Raw genomic sequence first — 26,576 nt, 5'->3', positions numbered from 1 at the left:
TTACAGAATAAGATGATCTATAATCTCAGAAATAAGTTTGGATGGGAAAGCTCTGAGTTACGCAGTCGGCAGGGCATTCAGTCTTACATAAAGGCCACACTTATGGCCAGCAGTCTCGGTTAGCCCAGGTTAGCCCTCATCATTTGGATGGAAGGCCTCAAAGGAATACCACAGAGGCAGGCAATGGTAAACCACCTCTGTAGGTCTTTCATCCTGAAAACTTACAGGGACACCATATATTGACTGTGACTTGAGGCTATTGTACCATGGTCACATGGAGGTAAGATTCACTGAAAAAGAAATAAGGCTAGGAAAAGCTGAAGGCAGCAGGAAGCGACAGGACTTCATAGGGTCACCCATAAGCTGGAAAGAACTTGACAGTACTGAATGCACAGTCTCTCAGGACAGGAAGAATTCTCCACGGTCAAGCACCTTCCCTGCCAGCATTCTTGTGCATTTCCCCAAAGCTGAGAACACTGGATAAAACAGGAAAAGGAGAATGAATTTATTTATCAAACATATATCCTTTTCCCTCTCTCCTGAATGGGACTCGGAGAAACTAATAGCATATAAAATACACCCGATAAAAACAATGAAAAAGATACAATCAATAAACTTTAGAAATCTAAAATGATTAAAAATCTATTCCCATTCCCAATAAGCAAACTTGTTGTTGACAAGAAGCTTCTTTATTAAGAGAAAAAGTTAACAGAAGCAAGGACTTTCCTTGATAACACTGAAAAGCAAATTTAAAAGCTCTCCTTTATGCTTCTCCTGTGCTCCCCCCCCCCCCCCAGTTTGAATCTTGGCACATTATACAATGTACCAGGCCCTGCAGTTTCCTAAGCCCAGATTCCTATGCAAAAGCATGCATAACAGCCAAGACCCTGCAAACATTCCTAAAAGAATACAATAGCCAAGCAAGATTAAGATAATAAAACCACACAATTAAAACAAAGCAAAAAACAAGTCAAGGGAACATAACAGGACAACCATGAAGACCAGTCAAGGAGGTGGCAGGTTACAGTGGATGAGCGAGAGGGTTGTGGTTGTCCTGCATAGTGCAGGGGGTTGGACTGGATGACCCAGAAGATCCCTTCCAACTCTATGATTCTAAGCATTACACAACAAGATCATGAAAACAGTGAAGAGGGTCTTGACAATCACAATCAACCGAATGCTGCTCCCAAAAGAGCAGCCTTTCATGCCTGCAGAACCCAGAGAGGTCCCACAAGGCCCTCACCTCTTCAAGCAGCTAGTTCCACAGGATGGGTGATGCTACTGAGAAAGCCTATGCCCTTGTTGACACAAGGTGGACAAATCATGGACCAGGACCTTCAATCAATGCCGAGATGAAGATTGGAGAAGACAAGGAGGATCGTATTAGAAGAGGCAGTTCCATCTTTTGCCAACTCTGAACCATTTGGAATAAGGGTGAGGGCTAAAAAACCACATGAAATCTTCTGAATTGTATTGCAATAGGTTGCCCTTGCATTGTGTCTTGAGCCCCCAAGGTTGGTGAGAAACATGGCTTCTCTCTGTGTGTATGCGTACACACACAAAAACAAGGATTTTAGTATAGAAAGCCTGGAGTTTTGTAGAAGGATGGCCAGACAGGTGTTTAGGAACAAACAAGAAAGCTTTCTACATGAAACAATGTTTTGATTAAGCCAGCATGGTCCTAGCCTTCATGGTTGTGGAGGTATTGTTTTAATTTGCCAAAATCTTAATTAGGAGCAGGGAATTGATGCAGGGATACCAAGTGGCCTGCTTGCTGGAAAGGGAAGCATTAACTTGAGTCAGGGGTGTGCCTGCACACACGTGCAACTGGGATTGCTCTCAACTCTCAGCTGCATGCAAAAGAACACCAGCAGAGCCAGCATTCTGAAACTCCTCTCTTTCCATTTTCCACATTTTAAAAGGCATTATTAGTCTCCTGGGAGGGGGGGAATTAACTGTAAAAGCTTGCTTATGAAAACTGCAAGTCAGAGGGAGGCTGCCAAGCTATGACAATTTCCAAGGGGGAGATCGGAGGAGACGAAAGGGGGAGAAAGAAGAGATGACAATTCAAAGAAATCTGGGGAACGCTCTGCTAATCCTTTTGTATGGTACGTTTCAATACTGTCTAATGATGGAGCCACCCCCAGAGCTAGCCTTTGTGCTCCTGGTCGGAAAAAAAAATGCCATGTGTTTTAACCCCCTTGGTACATTCAAGCTTATTTTTTTCTCCCTGCATTTCAGCCCGCAATTGTTCCCGCCCCCTCAAACCTCTGCTGAGAAGAGTGTGGCTTTAATAACCATCTGAGAGGTGACCTCCCTTTATAGAAACAGTCCAGTCAGCCTTCTGCTGGCTTCTTTCTTTTTGCAAAAATCTGGTTGGTGTCTCTATAAAACTTTCAGATGTTGTGAGTGCGTGGGATAAGCAATGGGGAGGTTGATCCTAGGAGGCATGAGAATTTCACGCAGATCCTTATTTGCCGAAAGACTCAAGTTCAACCCCCGGCCTCACCAGTTAAAAAGGACCAGGCAGCAGGTGATGTGAATGACCAGTGCCCAAGACCACAGAGAGCGCCTGCCGGTCTGTGTAGGCAATACTGATGCTGGCGAACCGAGGAGCTGTTTCCATGTCAGGCAGCTTCATGTGTCCCATGGGTACTGAACTGCGCCCCATTTCTGATTATCACTCCCTGCAGGACAATATTCTTTCCAGTTCATGTTACAACACCCATTCAGCCAGTGGGGTGCAGTGGGGACGAGCGATTCAGTTCGGACAAGCTGAAATATGCCCGAAGCAATGCTGATTCAGGGACTTACTGACTGTATCTAAGCCGAATTGCCCATCCTTGTCCTTTAAACTGGCTGAATCAGTTGTTTCCAAATCACAATTTGACCAAACCCGAATAGTCCAAATCCCAATCACCGTGCCAAATCATAGAATCATAGAATTGGAAGGGGCCATACAGGCCATCTAGTCCAACCCCCTGCTCAACGCAGGATCAGCCCAGAGCATCCAAAAGCATCCGAGAAAAGTGTGTATCCAACCTTTGCTTGAGGACTGCCAGTGAGGGGGAGCTCACCACCACCTTAGGCAGCCTATTCCACTGCTGAACTACTCTGACTATGAAAATTTTTTTCCTGATATCTAGCCTATATCGTTGTACTTGTAGTTTAAACCCACTAATCTGTGAGAGTCGAATTCGACTGAATTGATTCGAACCCATATGAACACTGCTGAATTTTACTTGGTGCACATCCCTAGTGGACAGCGGGTCAGATTAGGATCTGAAAGATCTCTACTGTGCCAAGGAAGCTTGCTGGGTGACCTTGGGCCTGACCCACCACAGGTCTGTACTGAGGGTAAAATGGAGAACACATAGGTATAAAAGAAGTCAATAGATTCCAGAGCCTAGTCAAGCACTTTAACCACTATACCAGCTGACCAGCTAAGTTTAGCTGTTGTTAGCATGACCTTATACTCTATCAAGAGATGCCTTAATAAGTTGAAGTTGGTCCTTAAATATAAAAACTATTGTCCCTTGAAAAAGCTGTAAGGCGAAACACATCGGAGACTTGTGTGAAATAATAAGAATAAAGAATTACTGAAGAGAGAAGACTCTATATAAGTCCAATTTGGATATTTTATTGCCATATTGGTTTCCCAGTGCGTCTATGTCAATTTTATCAGCATCTTTCACTAATCCTCTGACAACCTAATAGAGCATAGCTCCTGTGCTGCTACAGAAAAACTTGAGTGATTTATTTACTTCAGATACCTCGCCTTTCTTCTCAATGGGAGTAATCAATGTGGTTTAAATCCTTCTCCTCCCCTCCATTTTAATCTCACAACAACCCTACCAGGTAAGCTACATTGAAGTGGCCCAAGGTTGCCAGGTTGGGGATTCAAACTTCAGTCTCCCAGTTCCGACATTCTAATCAGCACTGGAGTGATACAAGGTGTGGTTTTGGGTAGGAGGGCCATAAATCCATCCCTGGGCATGAACTGGAAGGAAGTAGTGCATGCCTCCATTTAAAAGAATTAATATTCTTTCACAGGTTCATTCTGTTCAACAGCATTTGAATTTAAATGAGCAGAAACCACATGTGAGTTAGTGCTCTTGCACAGATCCCACAAGCCTCCCTCCTACAACCACCACTGTGTAGACTCGCCCACCCCACTGGGCCATCAGTATGCATTGACTTATTGTTCTCCCCGGTGTTCTATTGTTCCACAATGCTGTTATTGTTATTATTGTATTATTATAAACTGAGTTATTATAAAAAGAGCCTCTTGTGGCGCAGAGTGGTAAGGCAGCAGACATGCAGTCTGAAAGCTCTGCCCATGAGACTGGGAGTTCAATCCCAGCAGCCGGCTCAAGGTTGACTCAGCCTTCCATCCTTCCGAGGTTGGTAAAATGAGTACCCAGCTTGCTGGGGGATAAGCGGTAATGACTGGGGAAGGCACTGGCAAACCACCCCGTATTGAGTCTGCCATGAAAACGCTAGAGGGCGCCACCCCAAGGGTCAGACATGACTCCGTGCTTGCACAGGGGATACCTTTACCTTTACCTTTAAAGTGAGTTATCTGTATTGTTCCTGTTTGATGTAAACCACCCTGAGCCTTCGGGGAGGGCGGTATACAAATGTAATTCATTAATTTATTAATCAGGATTCAATGGAATTTACATGGGAGAACTTTCTACCAGTTTGGGGGCAACGCAGCAAGTATTTCTCCTGCACAGGCCCACTTAAGAGCCTGGGAACGGGGCTTCAATTGATGCTCTGGTGCAGATCATATTCATTTCAATGATGCTAGCACAGGAGAACTGACCACTGGGTCACTTCCCCTAGCAACAACTGGTTGCAGATTACGAACCATCATCGCTCAGTGCTACAAAGATAAGCCTTTAATTCTAGATCTGACGTTATTTATTTATTTAAATTTATAACCCACCCTCTGCCAACGGTGGACTCAGGGACCATTCCCTGCAATGTGGCACAGATCCTCCCTGATCTTGACCTTTCATTATGAGCTTCATTATGTTGCATTCAACCCAGAGTTGGCCATCTCGCTCTGAGTTCAGTCTGGTAATCCTCAGCGACTTCCCCTTCAGTATTCTGCAGTGATGAGGGAGGGTCGCCTAGCTCCCCTTTGGAGGAGTAGTTCCCTCCCCAACTCACAAAAACTTTGAATTTCTTAGCCTTATAGTCTGCCTTAAATGTTAAAAAAAAACAGCTGGCAAATCAAATGAGCTGGCTTCACATACATTATCAGCCTAAGATAGCTGTGCTTGGTTCTGATTGTCTGGAATCCACTGTAAAGTGGCCTGGATAGACTCAGCCTGTAGCATTCCCATATCTGAAGAGCAGCTAAAATAGCCACTGCAAGATCCCAGCTAGAGAGAGGATACCCGCACCTGGATGAGGCTGTGTCTGTGCTTGGGCTTTTTGGTGTGCAAACTAGATTCCTTCTGCTGCTCTGCCACAACTGATGCAGCCCTGATTGGGAACGTGCTGGTCGGGACCATAGAAAACCAAGGGTCCAACGCCACTGGGGATGCTACCTCTGAGTCAGATCGGAAACCATCCTCTCTGTGTTGATCAGCCATTGTTTCACTGTAAAATTGGTCCACGAGGCATGACGGGCAGGTGCTGCGAAAGCTGCAGTTTTTTTCTTTAGCCTTTCCCGATACGCTGCCAGCCAGGAGAGAGTGAAAAGATCAAAATAAAGGCACAGGCTCCAAGACGGTTGAGACAGGGCAGAGGAGAGTAGAATAAATATTAAGGACCTAGACAAGAGAATTAGGACGCCTAAGTGGTCTGCACTCCCTACCAACACAGGAATGAGACCGAGCAGGGAGTGACTCCTACATTAGAAAACAGGAAGATGAGGAAGAATAGTTCCTGCCTCCCTGACAATGAACTGGAAATCACCCAGTCAAGATGTCTCCTGCCTCCGAGGGAGAACCCACATATTTGTCTTTTTGGTGGTCCACTGTATCAGTAAAATTTTCTTCCAGCGCCACATTTCAAATTAAACAACTTCCTCTCAGCTTTCTTCATTGCCCAACTTTCACACCCATATATAGCGAGGGGAAATTCCACGGTATGAATTATCTTGATCTTGGTTTCCCATTAGTACAGGGAATACCTGCCTTCAATGCTGGGGAAAAAACCCCATGTAGAAACAACATTTGCTTTTTTTTTTTTTTTTACAAGAACCAGTATTGGGAGGGGATTCCAAGCTAAAAAAAACCCTTCCTCGCTTTTAGCCCTATGAAGAACTCCCCACCGCTTCTCTGCCCAACTGTGCTGAAGCATTACATCGGGGTAGTCCATGGACTACAATTCTTATGCGTCCCTGCCAGTGCTTGCAGGGCCGCAGTTTGACTACCCCTGCATTACATCATCCCTCAATAAGGAAGCACAATAAAATCAAATAGCACCTTTAAGACCAACAAAGATTCATTCAAGGCATGTGCTTTCCAGTGCAAGCACTCTTCCTCAGACTTGAAAGCTCACGCCTTGAATAAATCTTTGTTGGCCTTAAAGGTGCAACCGGTCTCTGATTTTATTGTGCTACTTCAGACCAATAAGGAAGGTTAGGTTAAGGGGGCATGCCTCAGGGAGGGGAAAATGGCCCAGCAAAATGCAATCACACCTATGCTTTGATGGATGTGTAATAAGAAATGGGATGGGGGGTATAGCCAGCAGCAGCAAGCAATGCAGGGGGACAGGATGAAAGCAAATCTGTGTTAGATGCTTGGTGATACAAAGCAACTTCATGGGTTCAAGACTAGAGGTGTTTGGTCTCCTCTGGTTCATACAGCAAAAGGTAAAAGGCAGTTTCATTTGGAGAAGGGCTCTGGCTTGATGACAAAGATTCTAATTTGCATGCAGAAGGTATCTGGTTCAAATCCCAGCATCGGTGAGTTACAAGGATCAGGTAGTAGGGGCTGTGAAAGACCTTGTCCTGAGACCCTCAAGAGGAATTGCCATAGTAAACATACTGACCTTGACGGATCGAAGGTCTGATTCCGTCAAAAGCTGTTTCATGTATCCACGCGTGTTCATCTTTCAGGGACTTGGCCGTAACAAAAAGATTTCTGTTTTTTTTTAAGGAAATAAAAAGTACAAAAGAAGTCAGCATTGAGCTCTGGAAAGCTGGTCTTTGTATGAAGTTCAGGATCACTACTATATTATTAGTTTATCAGATTTCCCAAGGAAGGTTTTTAAAAAACCTAACATTAACTTCTAGGACTTGTTGCCACCGTCACTTCAGCTAATTGATTCATTCCATATTTTACTAAGGTATGTTCAACCTTTCACAATACTAAGTCAGTGCATGAGGCTGTTCCCTATCTCTGCCGTTCCCCATCCATTCCCAAGCGGGAGCTGTTTGCTCCGCGTTGCCCCGTTCCTGTTCTTTCTTATCTTTGAGGGCTTGCAGCTACGGCGTTCAGAGACTCTGCAGAAATGAAAATATTTTTAGCATCAGAGAGTAAGAGAAAAGCTGTGTTTTCTAGGCTGCTTTCTGTGACCCTGCAAGCGGGCAAGGTCAACCATTAGCCCAACCTGGTGCATTCTTGCCATACTGAATGACCTGCGGAGATCAGGAAGGTTCCTGCACTCTCCTGTGCAACGCTGAAACACTCAGGAAGGCGCTTTTACAAAAATATTGTGTCTGTATAATGGAATGGTTCAGAGAGATGCCTTAAGAAAAGGAAAGAGAATGTGGACTATACTACTATGTATAGTATGTACTCTTGGTCTTATTACATTCCTTATTGGATGCCCTATCCTAGTGACTGCATTAATGTGCACTCTGAATCTGCCTCGACTCAGACAGCGCTGTTCTGCCCAGGCCTATAGATTACCAGCAAAACTGGCCTCTTTACACAGAAATTGCATAGGAAATAATTGTTAGAAATCAGACATTTACATCAGCATAGCAATTCACCCCACCACACAGACACACACTGGAAAGAGGAAGGTAGCTCCTATGTTTTTAATATGCCTTATGACAACCCCTTAAGCTTTATGGCTTAAGTAAATTGATTTTTAATCATTTAAATATTTTAATTTATTGTATTAGTACGTTGTGAGCCGCCCTGGGCCTCCAGGAAAGGGCGGTAAAGAAGTGTGATAATAAATCAAGAAAATAAATGTCAATCAATCAATCAATAGAATTTTTTAAAAGGGAGTATGATTTTCCCTGCTACGACCCTTATCACATGCAGCTTTCCTGTTCCTTGGAAATTTAACTTCCCTCCTGTATGGTGATAACCCAACAGAAATGGTCTGGGGAAGGAACTACTTTGGCCTGTCATGGAAGACTGTAGGACAGTAGTTCTCAACCTTCCTAATGCCGCGGCCCTTTAATACAGTTCCTCATGTTGTGGTGACCCCCCAAGCATAACATTATGCCAGTGTTCTTTCATAGAAATTAAACCAAAACTGACCAATGGCTTGAAGATCCATTGTTCATGATTGGATATAAATTGTTTTTCCCCCCCTGGGTTTCTCAATTCAGTTCTGCTTCTTGTCCCACCATGCCAATCTCTCTCTTTTCCGCTGCTCCAGAAAGATGGACCCTCTATCTCAGTCTACCCTGCAAGGCTGTTGTGTGGATGGCACTTCCCTGGCCAAGCTGCTTGCCCTGCTGCGACCCCTGTAAAAGGGTCATTCGACCCCCAAAGGAGTGCTAACCCCCAGGTTGAGAACCACTGCTGTAGGACAGGCTGGAGCTCTTTTAACCCCGACCCCCCTCTCAAAAATTAGCAATTATGGAGGCCGGAGGAGTCCTGCAGAATGCTGCTGGCTCGATCTCAAGAGTCCCCTCCCGGCGGGGAGAGACAAGTGTCATAATCATAGCCTGCTTCATGACAGGGCATTTAAAAATAGTTCCTTTCCGACGTCACCTCCGTGTGCCACCTACATGGAGAAAGCAAGGAGGTGGCACTTAAAAGTTCCTTCGCCAAATTGCCTGCTTTGTTAGGCATGCCAATAATTCACCTCTCTCTACTCCCAGACCACAAAGTCAAGGGCCTATCCAGAGCACACCTCCGAGGGGGGGAGAGAGGAGAACCCTGCTGACAGTTGCTATATTTATACTGCCAGACTAGTCTTCTTAATGTGAAAGATAGAGAACTTCCCCCCCCCCCAGCTCCTCAAATATGGAAACTGAAGGGGGTTAGCTTGAGAGGCTTTCTTGCAGAAGTTGTGGCTGTCTTATGATGACCCCATAAGGTTTTTAAGAGGCCTTGGCTCCAAGACACCTTGGCTGCTGGACGCCAGGTGGCACCTGGAATATGCCACTATTACAACTGATCCACAGAAGACGGAGATCAGTTTCCCTGGAGAAAGTGGAAGCTTTGGAGGGTGGACCATCCCTGGGGAGGCCCCTCCCCTCCCTGAACTCCGCCCTAATCAGGCTCACCCCCAAAATCGCCAGGTCTTTCCCAACCCAGAACGGCAGCCCTCAATTTCCTTGGTGGTCTCCCTATCCAAATGCCAGCCAGGGCTCGAATATCTCATGAGATCAGGCCAGCCTGGGCAACCCACGTCAGGGCCACCCATGCGCAGCTGAAATATTTACAAATGCATAGCTGAGATTTTTTAAACAGAAGGAAAAATACTTTTAAAAACTTTATCCTTCAGCTAGATCATATTTAACTGCTTCATCCTACCTATTGGGTTATAAAAATTAACTGCTTTGTGGGTGGTCAGTCCCAGCCAGATTTAAGGTTGTCCTCCTTAAGAATATTTATTTGGCATGCATTTTCAACTGATTAACTGTCTGGCTTTTGAGGGATTAAATCAAAGGACTTATCAAGGAGGTTTAAATACATATACGTTTCTTATCAATGTTTGCAAGCCATTCTCTTTGGTACAGTACAGTAAACATAAATCCCTGGCTAGATATACACCAGAAGGGATAACCCAGTCTTTTTCACCCTTTTGGCTGTGGAGGAGCCCTTGAAATAATTTTTCAGGCTTTGAGGAGTTCCAGAAGTGGTGCCAGCTGGCCACGCCTCCCTGCTACCTCCCCCCCTAAGACGTCACATGTCATCGGAAATGACCTCACCACCCATGTTAACAGGAAGTCTTAAAGAAGAAGAAGAAGAGTTGGTTCTTATATGCCGCTTTTCCCTATCCGAAGGAGGCTCAAAGCGACTTACAGTCACCTTCCCATTCCTCTCCCCACAACAGGCACCCTGTGAGGTGGGTGAAGCTGAGAGAGCGCTGATATCACAGCTCGGTCAGAACAGCTTTATCAGTGCCGTGGCGAGCCCAAGGACACCTAGCTGGCTGCATGCGGGGGAGTGCAGAATCGAACCTGGCATGCCAGATTAGAAGTCCGCACTCCTAACACTACTCCAAAGAGAACTGAGGGAGGAGACAGCAGAGGCGGTTTAAGGCAGGGATAGGCATGCAGGCTCCACCTACTCCCAGGTGCAGAAACCACAAGAGAATTCACTCAAGTTCAGAAGGAGGAGTAATGGAATCTGGTTTCCTGAACTGTGGCTGAGACTGTTAAGGCAGAAGACAGCAGACCCCTTTCAGAGCTCATGTGGACCCCTGGGGGTGAACAGACCCCCGACTGGGAATCCCTGCTCTAACTATTACACCATACCAACTTGTAAAAATATTTGCCATTTTAATAGTATTTCAACACTGCCAATACACAACCAGTCATTTAAACACCATTTATATATGCAGTGGTGTTGGAGGAGAGTTTTACAGATATTGTGTGATGCCAAAAAGACAGTAAGTAGATTCTTGATCAAATCAAGCCTGGACTCTCCCTGGAAACTAAAATGACTAAACTGAGGCTATCATACTTTGGTCACATAATGAGAATAGAAGGGTCCTTGGAAAAGATCATGTTACGAAAAGCAGAATGCAGCAGGAAAAGAAGAATTCGCAACATGAGATGGGCTGACTCAGTAAGGGAAGCCATGACCCCTCAGTTGGCAAGACGGGAGCAAGGTGGTTAAGAAGAAGAGTTGGTTCTTATATGCCACTTTTCTCTACTAGAAGGAGGCTCAAAGCGGCTTACAGTCACCTTCCCTTTCCTCTCCCCACAACAGACACCCTGTGAGGTGGATGAGGCTGAGAGAGTCCTGATATCACTGCTCAGTCAGAACAGCTTTATCAGTGCTGTGACAAGCCCAAGGTCACCCAGCTGGCTGCATGTGGGGGAGTGCTGAATCGAACCTGGCATACCAGATTAGAAGTCCGCACTCCTACCCACTACACCAAACTGGCTCTAATAGGATGTTTTGGAATTTGTTCATTCACAGGGTCACCATAGGTCAGAAATGACTTGATGGCACTTGACACAGGCAAACGTACACAAAAACAGGTGTCTGTTTGCTTTTCTGTTAAATTTTAGCGAGGGGCTTGGGAGAAAAGGACAGCAGTCATTTCATTCCTAGCAGGGAAAAGCTGTGTGAACATGAAACTTTTGCACCAAAATGACACGCATGCAAGATCCAGGAACATCCTCAAAATGTATTCAGGGTGGCACACCCAGGTCTGCCACAAGGAGGACTAACAATAGTACAGGGAGTCAGTGTGGTGTAGTGGTTTGAGTTTTGGCCCACCTTTGACTCTCAGATGCTTAAATCCTAGAAACTTGTTGCTCTTTATAGCAGATGAGTGTTCAAGAGAATTGCAATGAGACCGGGGAAAGAGTAGAGGATGAAGCAGCTTGCAAGGATGCTGCAAAAAGTGCCCTGTTCAGGATATGTGTTTCTGTTCCTTTCTCAGGCTGCTGAAACACCCCAGCCAGGTGCTAAGGGAGGAAAAAAGGCCACTGAAAGGGGGCGGGGGAGGCTAAGAAATAAAAGCATAGCCGGGTTCCTTGCTTCCAGCACCCAAGCTTTGTTCTTGAGCCCAATTTGCCTGAGCTTGCAACTTTGCCTTGTTTAGTATTCCATATGCTTCAGGCCCCGCTGCCTACTCAGCAGCATTCTAACTCACCCAAAAGGGGCATCCGCAGGCTTTGGCGCCCCATAAAAAATCCAGTTTTAACAGGATTTGAGTAGAAAGTCCAAAGCTCCAGAGGAAACTGTGAAGGTTTCTTCCTGGGCTCGGCTGCTGCTCAGCTGAACATTCCCCCACCCCCTGCAGTGCTGGCTTCATAGAGATGGTCGACATGAGATGGGGGTAGGAATAATTTAAGGATGCCTGCATTTAAAGTATTTCTATTTATTCCATCTTTCTCTTGCCCTCTCTTCAAGGAACTCGTTCTTGTAGTGTGTCCCCCCACCCCCACATTTAGGCTCACAAAAGCCCTGTGAGGTAGGTTAGGCAGGTAGAGAGGCTGGACCAAGGTGCCTTCCGGTGAAAAGAGTTTCAGAGGGGAGCCATGATGGCCTGCAGTAGGCAGCTCATCTAAGTCGCTGCAGGACTCATATCTAACAGGGCCAAGATTGTGGTGGTGGTGGTGGTGGTGGGGGAGACATGAACCTGCATGTCAAGACCAGTGTTCTACCTGATACACCACTGTTCACCTAACAATAAAGTTCTGCCTCTTAAAAAAAAAGAAATCTTGCCCAAGGCAGCCAACAACAAAACCGTAAACAAACTACTTAGTCTGAACTTGAAAACCAAATAACAATAGATAACATACTCAGCCGTAAAACAATAACCACTTAAAGCAAGTTTAGAATTCAAGTGCTTGGTTTGCTTTCTAGCTCGCCTTTCTCCCCAAGGCTGGACGTAGATTACAGCAGGGGTAGTCAACCTGTGGTCCTCCAGATGTTCATGGACCACACACTGGCGATTACTGGCAGGGGATCATGGGAATTGTAGGACATCTAGAGGACCACAGATGGACTACCCCTGGATTACAGAATAGAGAACAATGCACTTGGACACCAGAAGACATCCAGCAAATAATGTCCTAGAACTCAGATCTCAAGATTAGTAAACAATGCAAACGAAAGACATCTTAAGTCAGACCACTACACCACACTGACTGCCTGTACTATGGCTAGTTTCTTGATGGGCCTGGGTTTCCCATGTTCATCTCCACCACCACCCTCCCCCAATGGCGAATGATGGGCCTGGAGGGGATGGGAAGAGGCCCTGGGTGGGCGTGTACACAGCTATGCTTCCCAACCATGTTCTGCACAATCACGCCACTTCTGGGGTTTCTTGAAGCCTGAAGAATGTTTCTGGGGGTTCTCAATGATAAAAAAAGTTGAGAAAAGCTGGCTTAAGACATGGCATTCCAATAAAAGTGCTGAAAGAGGAACTGCAGAAGTAGAATAGACTGCGGTTCGGAGCAAGTTAATACATACTCCAGTTCCCTTTACAGAAATGCCCTCCTGAACCATTTGGTTAACACAACCTGCGGCATTACAGTAGCATGGGAGCCATACTGACCACCTCGGGCTGGCCATTCCTTAAGGCAGGAGCCACAGCAGAAAATGCCCCTGTCCAGGCAGCTGTCGATCTTACCGATTTGCAAGATGGCAAACCTTTCAGAAACCTTTGCCTGGATGAGTGCAGCTGTCATGACGGTGCATAGTAGGAGTGGCAGCTCTGCAAATACGTGGATCCAAGTCCATGAAGGATTTGTAGGTGATAACCAAAATCCTGAACTGAGGCCAGTAAATGATGGCTAGCCAACATAGTGAAAATGCACATAATATGCATATTCTGCTTAGCTCCCGGTAACAGCCAAGCTGCGTGGAGGGCAGAATGACCCATCAGCCGAATATGAGCAGGAGAAATGAAACTGACGATGGGAAGTTTCTTATTCCAGTCCCCAAATTGTTTGTTCCAATCAACGAGTCAAAACCAGTTCCTGGGTATATCCTCTTTTTGTTATATTCTTCTTCAGCGACTCTGATCATCAAATAAAGTATTTTCTGTAGCAGTAACGTTGTCAATAGGCTATGTCCACAGGATCCCCGATGTCTGTTTTGAGAATATTAAAAAAAACTTTGGTTGGATTGAGACTAGTAGAAAAGCAAGACTGACAACTCTACTGTTATAGAAAATGCTTTATTTGATTATCAGAGTCACTGAAGAGGAATATAACAAAAAAAGGGATATACAGAGTAAGAAACTTGCCATCGTCAGTTTCAATAGCTGCAGCATTCTGTACTAGCTGGAGTCTCCAAGCTGCCTTCAAGGGTAGACCCATGTATAGTGCATTACAGCAGTCTAATCTCAATGTTACTATGGCAAAGATCCGGATAACTAGAATTGTTGGAACATCTTCTTGGCTAAACTGAGTTGGAAAAAAGTGTTTTGTTTTTACAGCTGCATTAACTTGTTTCTTAAGTAGTGATGCTGGATCTAGGGTAACCGTCCCTAGGCTTCAAACTGAGCCAGAAAGGGGCAGAAAGGGGCAGGTGCACCCCCACTGAAGACGAACAATGACCCTCAACCTGTTCACTCTTTAACCACTTAACTACAGCAGACAGGCAGCAATTCAGGACCTCCAATGCAGCACCAGATTTGGATGAACAACAAGAAGAACCCCACCTTTAAACCAATGCATGACAAAGAATATGCTAGCATTCTGGAACAGAATGTGTTATTTTCTTAACAACGCGTTTCTTATTTGGAACAACTTCAGGTGACAAATTTAACTCTGGCCCAGAAAAGCAAGTACAACTGTCTGACCACAAGAATGCAATATATAAAGATGCCTTTCCCCCACCATAGGACTGCTATTATAGGAGTTACTCCAAAGAGCTGGACTTGGCAGGGCTACATGATTTGTGAAAATGCCCTTTCCTGAGCGATACAATCGTTTGCCCTCCCTGGGAGAGTTGTCAATGATACTACTCTTTTATGCAGTTGGCTCTGGACCACCAGTCACAACACCACAGCAACCAGCTCAGGGAAGGGGTGGGGGAGTGTGTCAGTCCCTGAAAACAGCCAGAATGTCCTGGGCAACGTTCCCTATTCTGTCGTGTCTTGACTCGGAGACTCTAGGCGGGATTTGTTATGCAGCCTTATTCTGAAAGCCTACCCAGAGCGCCTGGATAGACATACATCAGATGAATTCAAAAGGCTGATGGAATCCCACAGGCATTCCAAGGCCAGCTCTTGGGGGGGCTTAATGGCTTTGCTCTTTTGCAGTGCTTCTTTAACCACGAAGAAGCCTGCAGTGAAGGATGGCAGCTTCCTTCAAGCCCATACTTGGAATTCAAGGACCCTCTGCTGCCTGCTGTTCCTCGTCTCTCCATTGCTACGCTGCCCCAGTGACACTAGCACTTGCCTTTCCGAACAGAGACTTGGCACCAGATGCCCTCTGCTCCCATGGGTCTCCCCCAATCTTCAGGTGACAAACTTAAGTCTGGCCCAGGAAAGCAAGAAAAACCAGCTGGGCGCAGGGGTTAGGAGTGCGGAATTCTAATCTGGCGAGCCGGGTTTGATTCCCCGCTCCTCCTCCACATGCAGCCAGCTGAGTGACCTTGGGCTTGCCATGGCACTGATAAAGCTGTAATCTCAGGGCTCTCTCAGCCTCACCTCCCTCACAGGGTGTCTGTTTTGGGGAGAGGAAGGTAAAAAGTAAAGGTATCCTCTGTGCAAGCACCGGGTCATGTCTGACCCTTGGGGTGACGCCCTCCAGCGTTTTCATGGCAGACTCAATACGGGGTGGTTTGCCAGTGCTTTCCCCAGTTGGGGAGAGGAAAGGGAAGGCAATTGGAAGCCGCTTTGAGACTCCCTCTATTAGAGAAAAGCAGGATATAAGAACCAACTCTTATTCTTCTTCAGTAAAGTCAGGGCTCTCTCAGCCTCACCTACCTCACAGGGTGTCTATTGTGGGGAGCAGAAAGGGAAGGCAAATGTAAGCTGCTCTGATACTCCTTCGGGTAGAGAAAAGTGGCATATAAGTACCAACTCTTCTTCTTCCAACCTCAACACCCATTATGCCTTCATCTTCTCTCACCTCTCAAAGCACTCTGTTTAAAGCATCGCCTTCCTTAAACACTCGTCTTCCTTCCTCTTGAGCACAAAGCCACTCCTGGTGTTTATTGTTTATTTAATTCATTCATACCACCACCACCCTCCAGCTTTCTCCCCAAGGGGTGCCTGCAGCAGCTTATGGCTGTCTTCTCCATTTTATCCTCTCAACAACCCTTTGAGGTAGGCTAGGCTGAGAGAGTGCAACTGGGCCAAGATCGCCCAGCGAGTTTCCATGGCCCAAGTGGGGATTAGAACCCGCATCTTCCAGATGCTAGTCCAACTGAAGTTGCTGCCTTGCAGCCGGTTTGCTGCGTGTGCTTCACAAAGTTGCGGTTCTCAACAGGATTTGTGTGCAAGCAACATAACACAGGATGGCAAGCAAAATGATCTTCTGTCCTATGTTGTGCTTGCAGCAATGATGCCCCTGACCGGCCGAGCTGCTTGCTGAATGTTCAGTCACTCCAGGAGTAGATTGTGCCATGTTTCTTCCAAGTCTGCTTTGCCCCAGAGCTCTTATCTTCCTCGGTTCACTGTTTCCTCTGCCAGGATCTGTCTGTTTGCCAGCCTCCTGTCATGGCTATTTGGTACTGTCATTTGCCAGGTATCAATGATGTAACAATAGTCACCTTTCACTCCCAGCTGTCACTGTATTGGCATCTGATGATACCTTTATTGGCATAAAACAAGTGAGAGACAGAAACAATCAAGCAAAGTAAATAATTAAAAAAATGATTTAAAGTCTCTTGGACCTAGCACGATATACAGCCATTAAAAATTCAGCCACACACCGTGTGGTCTCTGCAGAATGATCATTTAGCAGGAAATGAATTGTAACATCTTCGTTTGTCAATTCGCTAGAGAAAAACAGGGAAGAAGGAAGCCCACTGCAAGGGGTCACGTGAAGCTGACAATCCAAAATAATACGCTGGGTTGAAACAGAGTTTGCGGAGCAAACTTGCAACTGCCTTAGTTGCTTTGCCTCTGTGGCATATCTCTTGTTCTTTTGTGCAGTCTAATTGCCAATTTTCACATCAGAAGAGGGAACAGCGGGAGAGGGGAGCTTGGACATTATCTCTCGGATTGGCCATGGATCACCCTTGAACGCGCAATGTCATGTGCATCTGGGCACAGGACTAATTTGTACGCTTTCCCCTGCAAACAGGGGAAACCTGCCTTTTGGCCAGTAGGGCAATTGAAATGTGTTTGGGGATTATATCAATCAGTGTATTGCCTATCAATTTAGTTTCAGCAAGAATGACCATGAGCTTCATACCATGACCTCAGCATGCTGCTTTTGCAGTTATACTAAATGTGTTCATTGAAAGTCTACAAGGGTCTGACGTTCTCAAGCCTCTTTAGCTACAGATTCTGCTTTTTCTGTCCATTGCCCACTTTGTAGCCTTTCTCCCGCCTCCTTACTTCTTGGCTTCCCAGCTTCCCCTTCCTATCCACTGCCCTGCTCCTCAGTCCCAGCCAAACAGACAATGCTCCTTCTCCTCACAGAAGACACACAAAGCATTTTTGTCTGCCAACCCTCATTATGCTGTGTGTACACAAGCCCTACTGAAAACTATAGGGTGTAAAGTTCGCATAGCAAACTGGGTGCAGGGTTGGAAGAAGAAGAAGAAGAAGAAGAAGAAGAAGAAGAAGAAGAAGAAGAAGAAGAAGAAGAAGAAGAAGAAGAGGAAGAGGAGGAGGAGGAGGAGGAGGAGGAGGAAGAGGAAGAAAAAGAAGAAGAGGAAGAAGAAAAAGAGGAAGAGGAAGAGGAAGAGAAAGAAGAAGAAGAAGAGGAAGAAGAAGAAAAAGTGGAAGAGGAAAAGAAGAAGAAGAATTGATCCGTATATGCCGCTTTTCTCTACCCGAAGGAGTCTCAAAGTGGCTTACAGTCTGCTACAATGAAGGCACTTTTAGTGGCTGGCTGCCCAGGTAGTATGTTTAGCCAGTAACATGACACACGCACCCCCTTCCTGCAGGTTGCACTACCTCATTCCCACTGAATGACAGAGCATCATTTTACTTCTGGAAAGGGAAAAAATAATCCAGCAAGCATGCCCACAATCAACAAATTTCATTGCATTTTGTGGCATGATCAAATGGTACAGGTGCTATTTTAATATCCCTGGGCATCTGGTTGCTACAGATAAGGTGCTATTTAGGATATAGATGGTGGAAAACAAAAATACTAGGGCAGCAAATTAATTAACTATAAATTGAGAAAGGAAACATCTGTGCATAGAGGAAGACCAGTTGCCAATGGGGAAAAAGGCACTTGCAGAGAAACGAGACCCAAAGATTTGGGAAGGATCTCCCGATTTCCACCAAAAGGAACTTAGCCCAAATTTCCCTTCCCCAAAGACTGCCCCAGGACCTTTCTGTTGCCTTCTTCTTTGTCTTGGGGCCGGCAGGCTGAACCACCCAGACCCTTGCTAATTGCAAAGCTCTTCCCAAATTGCCACATGGCTAATTAAACTCATCTCTCCAGCTGGGAAATGCAGCCATTGCTTCTCATAAGTGTGAGGTCAACTAAAACATTAATTTGGGGCAATCCAATTTGTACTGAGACTTCGCAGATGCCCTGAGCACGTTCTCACTGTATTAAAAAAAAGATAATCATCAGAAGACACGCATCATCGCTCAACCCCACTGATATGCACACACACAAATAAATTATACAGGGTAACTAGACTGCTCCTCAATGCATCCTGACAGTCTAAACCGGTGATTCTCAACCTTCTGAATGCCGCGACCCTTTAATACAGTTCCTTGTGTTGTGGTGACCCCCAGCCATAAAATTATGCAAGGGTTCCTTCACAGAAATTAAGCCGAAACTGACCAATGGCTTGAAGATCCATGGTTCATGATTGTATATAAATTGTTCCCCCCCCCCCCGGGGTTTCTCAGTTCAGTTCTGCCTCTTGTCCCACCATGCCGATCTCGCTCTTTTCCGCTGCTCCAGACAGACAAACGTTCTATCTCGATCTACCCTGCAAGGTTGCTGTTCGCCTTGCCGTGACCCCTGCGAAAGGGCCATTCGACCCCCAAAGTGGTCTCGACCCCCAGGTTGAGAACCACTAGCCTAAACCTACCTGCAGCTTCAGTTGGAGGGCTGAGCTGAAAGCATGTCAGAAAGTCATCCTTCGATGCTTTTGCACCAACCACAAGCCCAATACGATCCCTCATAATTGACTCAAGAGAACATGGCAAGGAACTTCACAATGCAACTCGGTGTGGTGGTTTAGACTGCTGTACTGGGACAAGGAAGGACTAACTCTAGATTTGACCCATGAGGTCCCCTTCCAACTCTATTATGCTATGATTCTAAATTCAAATCTCTATATTCATCATCATTCAAAATAATTCACAAGGTCATCTCAAGCTAGTCAATCTGTGTCTCTCAGCCTACCCACACGACAGAGTTGTTGTAAGGATAAAATGAAGCCAAGCCATATGCATCCTTGACGGACGGGTGAGATAAAAACAGCTAGATCTCTCCTCAAAGTCCTCCAGTTACTATTCCCAATTATTCCACAAGACATACAGTCCTCCAGCTGCTCTTCACATTAGCCACAGAAGGAATACAATCCTCTGGCTACTTTTCCCCCTAGCTCCATAAGACATACGGTCTCCCAGCTACTTCCCCTGCATGTTTCAGAGATGACCGGCTGCAGTCTAGTTATCAGAGGATCCAGATTTCAGCCCGTTCTCTATTCTTACCTTGACATCAGCAGCGGCGTCTACAGGCAGAGCTGGTGGAAAGACGTAGAAGGATGTGCTCATTTGGGGCAAGTAAAAATAAACCTGCTGCTTGAGAGAACGCGCTGGGAAGATCACGCATACGCCTCCCATAATCTGACCAGCGGTCCAGCTGTCTGATCACCGGATTCTGGATTGGCAGGAAAGATTCCCCTGGTCTTGCCAGCCACTGTAGCACAGAGCTTTCCCAGCCCTTCAGTCAGCAGTCTAGAATGATCCACATTTTGAGCACTGACCGTATTTCTAGACTGCCAAATCTTCCTTTCCCCCCCCTCCCCTGAGCTTTCTGAAGCTTGTGGTTTTACATTCACTGATCTTTTCTGTTCCACCAGCCTGAACCTCCTCAGTGACTTTCTTCCCTGTCCTACTTCTGTTGTTGGATGGCTTGCTGGTTGGGAAGTCTCCCCGTCCCTGTCCCCACCCCCCAATCCCTGAATAATTTACTACATTTAATATATTTGCTGGCCTTAGTAGCGTATTCAAATGCTGCTACGATGGTACTGGTTTTTGTTTTTATTGTACTGTTGTCATTCTGAAAGGTTGCTGCTGGTTTTATTACTTTGACTGGTTTGAGACCATTGTTGCTGAAGATGAGTGGTCTTTGACTCATAGATTGAGACCCTCAGATGGATTGCAAGCCCCTATGGACTCCGGGGAATGGCAGAGGACAGGAAGGCCTGGAGGATCATTGTCCATGGGGTCGCGATGGGTCAGACACGACTTTGCAACTAACAACAATAGCAATGGAAGTGCCAGCAACTTTCTAAAAGGACCTGCTACTAATGCACAGATACAGACCCCTTACCCTCTTTTTGCATGCACACTGGCATGAACAATAGGTCAGTGAGGGAACATCTCACAGTGATGGAGAGAGCATTCCTTTTTAGCACAGGGAGATTTGGAGACTGGGTCATCGCCTCTTCCTGTCACATGACTCCCCTGCCATGTGTTGGCTAGACTAGGTGATGGTTTTAGAATCGTAAAAGCATAGTGTTGGAAGGGACCATAAAGGACATCTATTCCAACCTGCTGCCCAATGCAGGATCAGCCAAGGCATTCAGGATAAGGATCTGTCCAGCCGCTGCTCGAAGACTGCCAGTGAGGGGGAGCTCACCACCTCTTTAGGCAGTTGATTCCACTGCTGAACTACTCTGACTCTGAAAAATTTTCTCCTGATATCTAGCCGAAATTGTTCTCCATATAGTTTAAACCCATTACTGCGGGTCCTGTCCTCTGCGGCCAACAGGATCCACTCCCTGCCCTCCTCCAAGTGACAACCTTTCAAATACTTCAAGAGAGCCATCACGTCCCCTCTCAACCTCCTCTTCTCCAGGCTGAACCTTCCCAAGTCCCTCAGCCTTTCCTCACAGGGTCATCCTTCTTGCTCTCCTCTGCACCGTCTCAATTTTGTCCACTTGCTTTCTGAACAGAGACTTCCAGAAATGCTCCAAGTACTCCACCTGCGGCCTGTCCAATGCGGTATACAGCTGCACTATAACGTCTTGAATTTTGATGCGATGCTCTGTTGATACGACCCACCCAAGACTCTTTGACTTATCTAAAGCCACCTTGTCTGCAAACTGCAGAGCAGATGAGTATAAATATTTTAAATAAACCGGGGGCCCCAGTCACGTGGCACACATGCACGCCGTGAAACATGCATAGAAATACATGTTAAGGCTGCAGCCCTGTGCGTAATAACTGAAGATGACATCCTATTTGGCTCAGACTGACCATAGTTTAAGCCAGGGGTAATCAAACTGCGGCCCTCCAGATGTCCATGGACTACAATTCCCAGAAGCCCCTGCCAGCGAATGCTGGCAGGGGCTTCTGGGAATTGTAGTCCATGGACATCTGGAAGGCCGCAGTTTGATTACCCTTGGTTTAAGCGTTAGAGCAGGGGTAGTCAAACTGCGGCCCTCCAGATGTCCATGGACTACTATTCCCATGAACCCCTGCCAGCGTTCGCTGGCAGGGGCTCATGGGAATTGTAGTCCATGGACATCTGGAGGGCCGCAGTTTGACAACCCCTGTGTTAGAAGGTCTGCCCCACACTCAGAAGATCCCAGAGCCAATCACTTCTCAAGGGATCGCAGGTTCCAAGAGCTAGAAAAAGGCTTTGCCGTAACGGAGACGTTAAGAAAGCTACTGTCAATCAAAACTGACAATACTGGACTGCAGGAACCGGTGGTCTCACACAGTATAGGGCCAGGTTCACAAGGGAATCTGTTACTGCTTGTGAGTCAGCATAAATACAATCCCCTGACCTGAACGGCCCAGGCGGGACTGCTCTCGTCTGTTCTTGGAAGCAGAGCAGTGCTGGCTTGGCTCAAAATTTGGACGGGAGGCCACCAAGGAAGGCCAGGGTTGCTACGTAGAGGCAGGAGATGGCAAGCCAGCTCTGAACGGCTCTCGTCTTAACCCCCCCCCTCCGTGTTCCCATGAGTCAGCTGCGATTTGGTGCACTTCCCAACCCCACCCCCTCCCAATCAGGCTCCAATCCCATGCAGACTACTCAGTGGGGTTCACTTCCAAGGACCAGCACGAAGGGCTGTGCTCTCAGAGCACCCTTGTGAGAAATGGTCTCTTAGTTAGTGAAATCGCTCAATCAGCCGACTGACAACCCAGAAAACATGCCCGGCACGGAACTGCACCAGCGTCCCAAATCACAAAGGGGAAAGCGAGGCTCACGGTGACACAAACCACAGCGATGCCCGAGCTAAGTTTGAACAACACTTCCCTCAAATCTCTGTTGCAAAGTGTGCATGCAAAAAACAGATTGGGGTGCTTTTTTTTGGGGGGGGGCAGATTTTGCCCCCAAAAAGGAGGTAATTTAAGGTTAAAAGATAAAGGTAAAGATATCCCCTGTGCAAGCACCGGGTCATGTCTGACCCTTGGGGTGACGCCCTCCAGCGTTTTCATGGCAGACTCAATACAGGGTGGTTTGCCAGGGCCTTCCCCAGTCATTACCGTTTACCCCCCAGCAAGCTGGGTACTCAGCTTAAGGTACTGCAATTTAAGGTTTCGGGGGCCCAAATCCAGATTTGTAGTTCCAGCAGGTTTCAGCAGGGTACCTGTAGAAACCAGCCCCGCTCTTTCCTCTGCCCCCCCTGCTGTCCATGCCTCCTCTCCCCACCCAGCACAGATGGCTCCTTGCCAACGGGGTTTGTGCCCCACGCATCACAGCCTGCAACACGGCCGCCTCCTCCTCATTACCGACAGCAAAACCTTCCAGCACTCCTGCGTTCCCACTGGCCCCATAAAACTCTCTTTATTTTGACTTCCAGCCAAGAATCTAGATTTATGACTGCTCAGGCATTCGCCCCCCCTCCCCTTTCCATCAACAGCCTTAAAACCAAGGTCTCAATCCATCTCCCCCTCCCCCCTCCCAAATCTGCCTTTGAATGGGATAACAGAGGGGGGGGGGAGAGCCCCATTCAGAAATTATTCTCTCTTTTAAGAGACTAGCCTCAGATCTCCGAGCCCCCCTGTGAAAACGGAGCTGCGGCTGGGCGCACGCCACGCACTTCGGAGTTCGGCAGGCAGCCGGCTCCCAAGTCCAGCAAAAAACATTCCTTATGTAAGGTCTCGAAACGCGGACCCTGCAAAGGGAAACATCATCCGTGCATCAACCCCCCGTGCATCGACACACGCGCGCGCGCGCCATGCACTGCCACAGGATCGAGAGCTGCCTCGAACATTTCCTGCGCTCTCCCGGCTGCCCGCTTTCCAGGCCGCCCGCAGCCTCCGTCTGGCAAAGGGATTTTGCAAACTCCACCAGAGAGGAGAGGGGGAAAGGGAAACGCTTCTCTTTCCCCTTTCCCCTGCACGGACTGCAGCCGCGGGGGAGGCATTCAGACGACCGTGCACGGGGCTGGGGGGGGGGGCAAATAGCTCGTGTTCCCCCCCCCTTTCTCCCACCCCGGTGGCGCACGCGACGATCAGCCCGGCAAGAAGCGACTCACCACGAGCCAAGGCGCCGCCGTCCTCCGCAATCGCGCCGGACTTTCCTTCCGCGGCCGCCCAACCACCTGCAATCCGCTCGTCCGGGGAAGAGAGCTTCTCGGACCGTTGGAGGCAGAGCATCTAACGGGGAGGGAGGGGGAGGATCAAGGCCGTTAAGCCGCAGCTTTGCAAAGGAGGGCTGAACAGCAGCAACCAAAAGACCTCGCTCAAGTTTGGAGGGGGGGACGGGGACGGACGACCCGGCGCTGCAGCCACGTGAAGCCGCCGCTGCCTGCCCCCCCGAGGCACATGGGCTGCTCGATCTCTCCCTTTCCGCGGGCGGGGGGAGCATTCACCATTTCCCAAAGCGGGGCTCCTCCGGAGCAGGCAGGCCCGTCCCGCGTCGTGCCCCGAAGCCGTCCATGCTGCGCATCGCGGAGGTGCCTTCTGCGCCACCCGTGGGGACGAAGACTCCGATCGAGGGACTCCGAGTGGAAGGGGTCGGGTCCTTCCGAAGCCGGCCGAGGGGGCCGCCGTGTCTCCCGGGACTGGGCAGCTGGAGTCCCAGCCGCTTCTTTGCCCCGCTCCTTGCGTCCCCCTTAGCCCGTTTTCGGAAGGGGAGAGCGGGCGGCCAAGTCGGCGGCGGCGGCGGCCCCGAGGCAGGAGCCGGAGGAAGTTGCAGGGGCGATCCCGCCACCGAGCCCTGCCTTCCCGCCCTATCTCCCACCCGGGGCGGGCCCTCCACGTCGGGGGGTTATAGCGCCCCCAAGGCGCCAGCCCATCCTTCGCGGCCCGCCTCTCCGCCCCTTCCTCCCCCCAGGCCGGATCCTTCGGCCAACAAGTCCGCTTCGCGCCGGCCAGATGGAGCCGCCGGGTGGGGAGGGGGGCGAAGGCGGGGGCGGGAGAAAGCGTCGGGATCTTTCCAACCGGCCGGGGGGACCGCTGGTGGGTCCCCTTTTGCGCCAAACTGCGAACCCGCCTGCCATGCTGCGCCCCAGATCGCCTCGCTTTCTGTGGTTCTTTCCAGCGCTGGGATCGGGTTTCTTCGCTTCCTCTCGTGCACGGTGATTTGGTTGACGGCAGGCCCGTGCGAAGGATTGGCGGGGGGTGGATGTTACAATACATTCCACAACCTTAATTCTTCTTAATTCTTAATTCTTTCTCACTTTCTCTTGAATTTCTAAACTCTCTGGCCATTGTTTTTCTCTGGCACCATTGTTAATAGATTTCCATGGATTCAATTAGTAGCTAATTGAATGGATCGATAATAGAGTTGGAAGGGACCTCCTGGGTCATCTAGTATAGAGGATGGAGCAGAGTTGTTCTCTCTTGCCCCAGAGGGCCAGAACCAATGGGATGAAATTAATTCAAAAGAAATTCTGTCTAAACATCTGGAAGAAGCTCCTGACAGAGCGGTTTCTCAGTGGAACAGGCTTCCTCAGGAGGTGGTGGGTTCTCCATCTTTGGAAATTTTTAAGCAGAGGCTGGATAGCCATTTGACGAAGAGGCTGATTTTGTGACAGTGGATGAGCTATAAGGTTGTGAGTGTCCGGCATAGTGCAGGGGGTTGGACTAGATGACCCAGGAGGTCTCTTCCAATGCTATTATTCTATGATTCTAAGTAACAATTTGAACCCAGGTCTCCCAGGTTCCTAGTACCACACTCTGCCCACCACACCATGTCGGCTCTCAAGTGATGCTGGCCTTTGGTCCTATTAAAGGTCTTTAAACCGAGGCTATCCTAGATACCAGTCCTGCTCAGTTGCTAGAGTTGCATGCATGCATGGGACAAAAAAACATTATCTGCAATCTTCACAATATGGGCCACTGATGGTTCTCCTGAAGAGAGGCAATGTTCCCAGCTTCAGACCACACATAGCCATATACCAAAAGTGGGACATCCATGAGCTGCCCCTTTCAGAAGAAATTCAGTCTGCAGATATCAGGATTGTATGGAGCAGCATCCAGTCAGAACAGGTGGACACAGCATCCTGATATGTTTCCATGCCCCCCCCCCTCCCACAGGTCCATCTTTTCCCTTACAATCTCCCAAGAGCACTACAATCTCTGGATCACCATCTGCTCAGATCCCCCAGCCTGAAGGAGATGAAGCTGGCTTCAACCAGATCCAGGGCCTTTTCTGTCTCTGGCCCCAGCATGGTGGAATATGCTGTCAGGAGACATCGGGGCCCTGTGGGACCTTAATCAAATCAGTGGGGCCTTTAAGACAGAGCTATTCCATCAAGCTTATGGCCGAGGCCCAAAATAAAACGACACCCACCAATAAAGCTGACCTCACCACCAGAGGAGGAGGAGAACTAGAAGAACAGCACCTTACAATACACCCCCTATCTGGGAATTTAATTGGGGGCATTTAGAGAGGCAATGTTTTCATGTTTAAATTTAACTGCATTTTGTACAGAAGGGCAGGCTCAAAATAACACCATTTATTTATGACCCCATACCAGAATATGAATAAGTCTTGCTTTTTAAATTAATGTTGTATACCTCTTTTGAAGAATAGGTTCCAATCTTGCCGTATTAATGGTCTCTTTCAGGTATTTATATATTTGATTCATATCCTGTTTTTCCCCCCTCTTTAATCATCAGTCCCTCAGCATTCACAATGTTTGAAATACCATTTTAATTATTTTTCTTCTTATCACTTGCCCCAGATATTTGCAATATCGTAGCCCTTACAATAGGGCACGGTTATCCCATAACCCATTCATCCACACGATCCCGTAATCTGTCCCTCCCTGTGATCTTCTCCATGCCAAAATGTCCCCTGCATGATCCGAAGGGACATTAGACCTTAGGCCCTTTGGCAGCTCAGTTGAAGGACGTTCATTGGCCTGCAGAGCTCTTTTTACAGTGCATCTGTAAGTGGAATTACGCTCCTCTAAGCCCCTGGATTTCAGTGCATTGAGAAAAAACAG

General features: G+C 47.7%; 1 protein-coding gene across 8 annotated transcripts in view; it reads right to left on the bottom strand.

Annotated features, from left to right (window-relative positions):
- The window catches only part of TMEM200B (transmembrane protein 200B), a 58,950-nt gene extending 34,314 nt beyond the window's left edge, over window positions 1–24,636 (bottom strand). Inside the window, exons 1-4 of one of the 8 annotated variants that reach the window (XM_077337206.1) lie at window positions 23,994–24,594; window positions 23,658–23,778; window positions 7,012–7,103; window positions 5,562–5,691 (exon numbers count right to left, since the gene is read on the bottom strand). In XM_077337206.1, the coding sequence (XP_077193321.1) occupies window positions 5,562–5,584 (23 nt within the window). In that variant the 5' untranslated portion in view covers window positions 5,585–5,691; window positions 7,012–7,103; window positions 23,658–23,778; window positions 23,994–24,594. Of the gene's footprint in view, window positions 1–5,414; window positions 5,540–5,561; window positions 5,692–7,011; window positions 7,104–19,653; window positions 19,916–23,657 lie in introns of those variants that run through there. The other 7 variants (XM_077337205.1, XM_077337207.1, XM_077337204.1 and 4 more) reach the window with 7 other exon arrangements.
- Between the last annotated feature and the right edge of the window lie 1,940 nt (window positions 24,637–26,576).

This window comes from Paroedura picta, chromosome 5 (assembly GCF_049243985.1).
Source record: "Paroedura picta isolate Pp20150507F chromosome 5, Ppicta_v3.0, whole genome shotgun sequence".
Taxonomy (NCBI): Eukaryota; Metazoa; Chordata; class Lepidosauria; order Squamata; family Gekkonidae; genus Paroedura; species Paroedura picta.
This window is presented reverse-complemented; position numbering and strand designations above follow the sequence as displayed.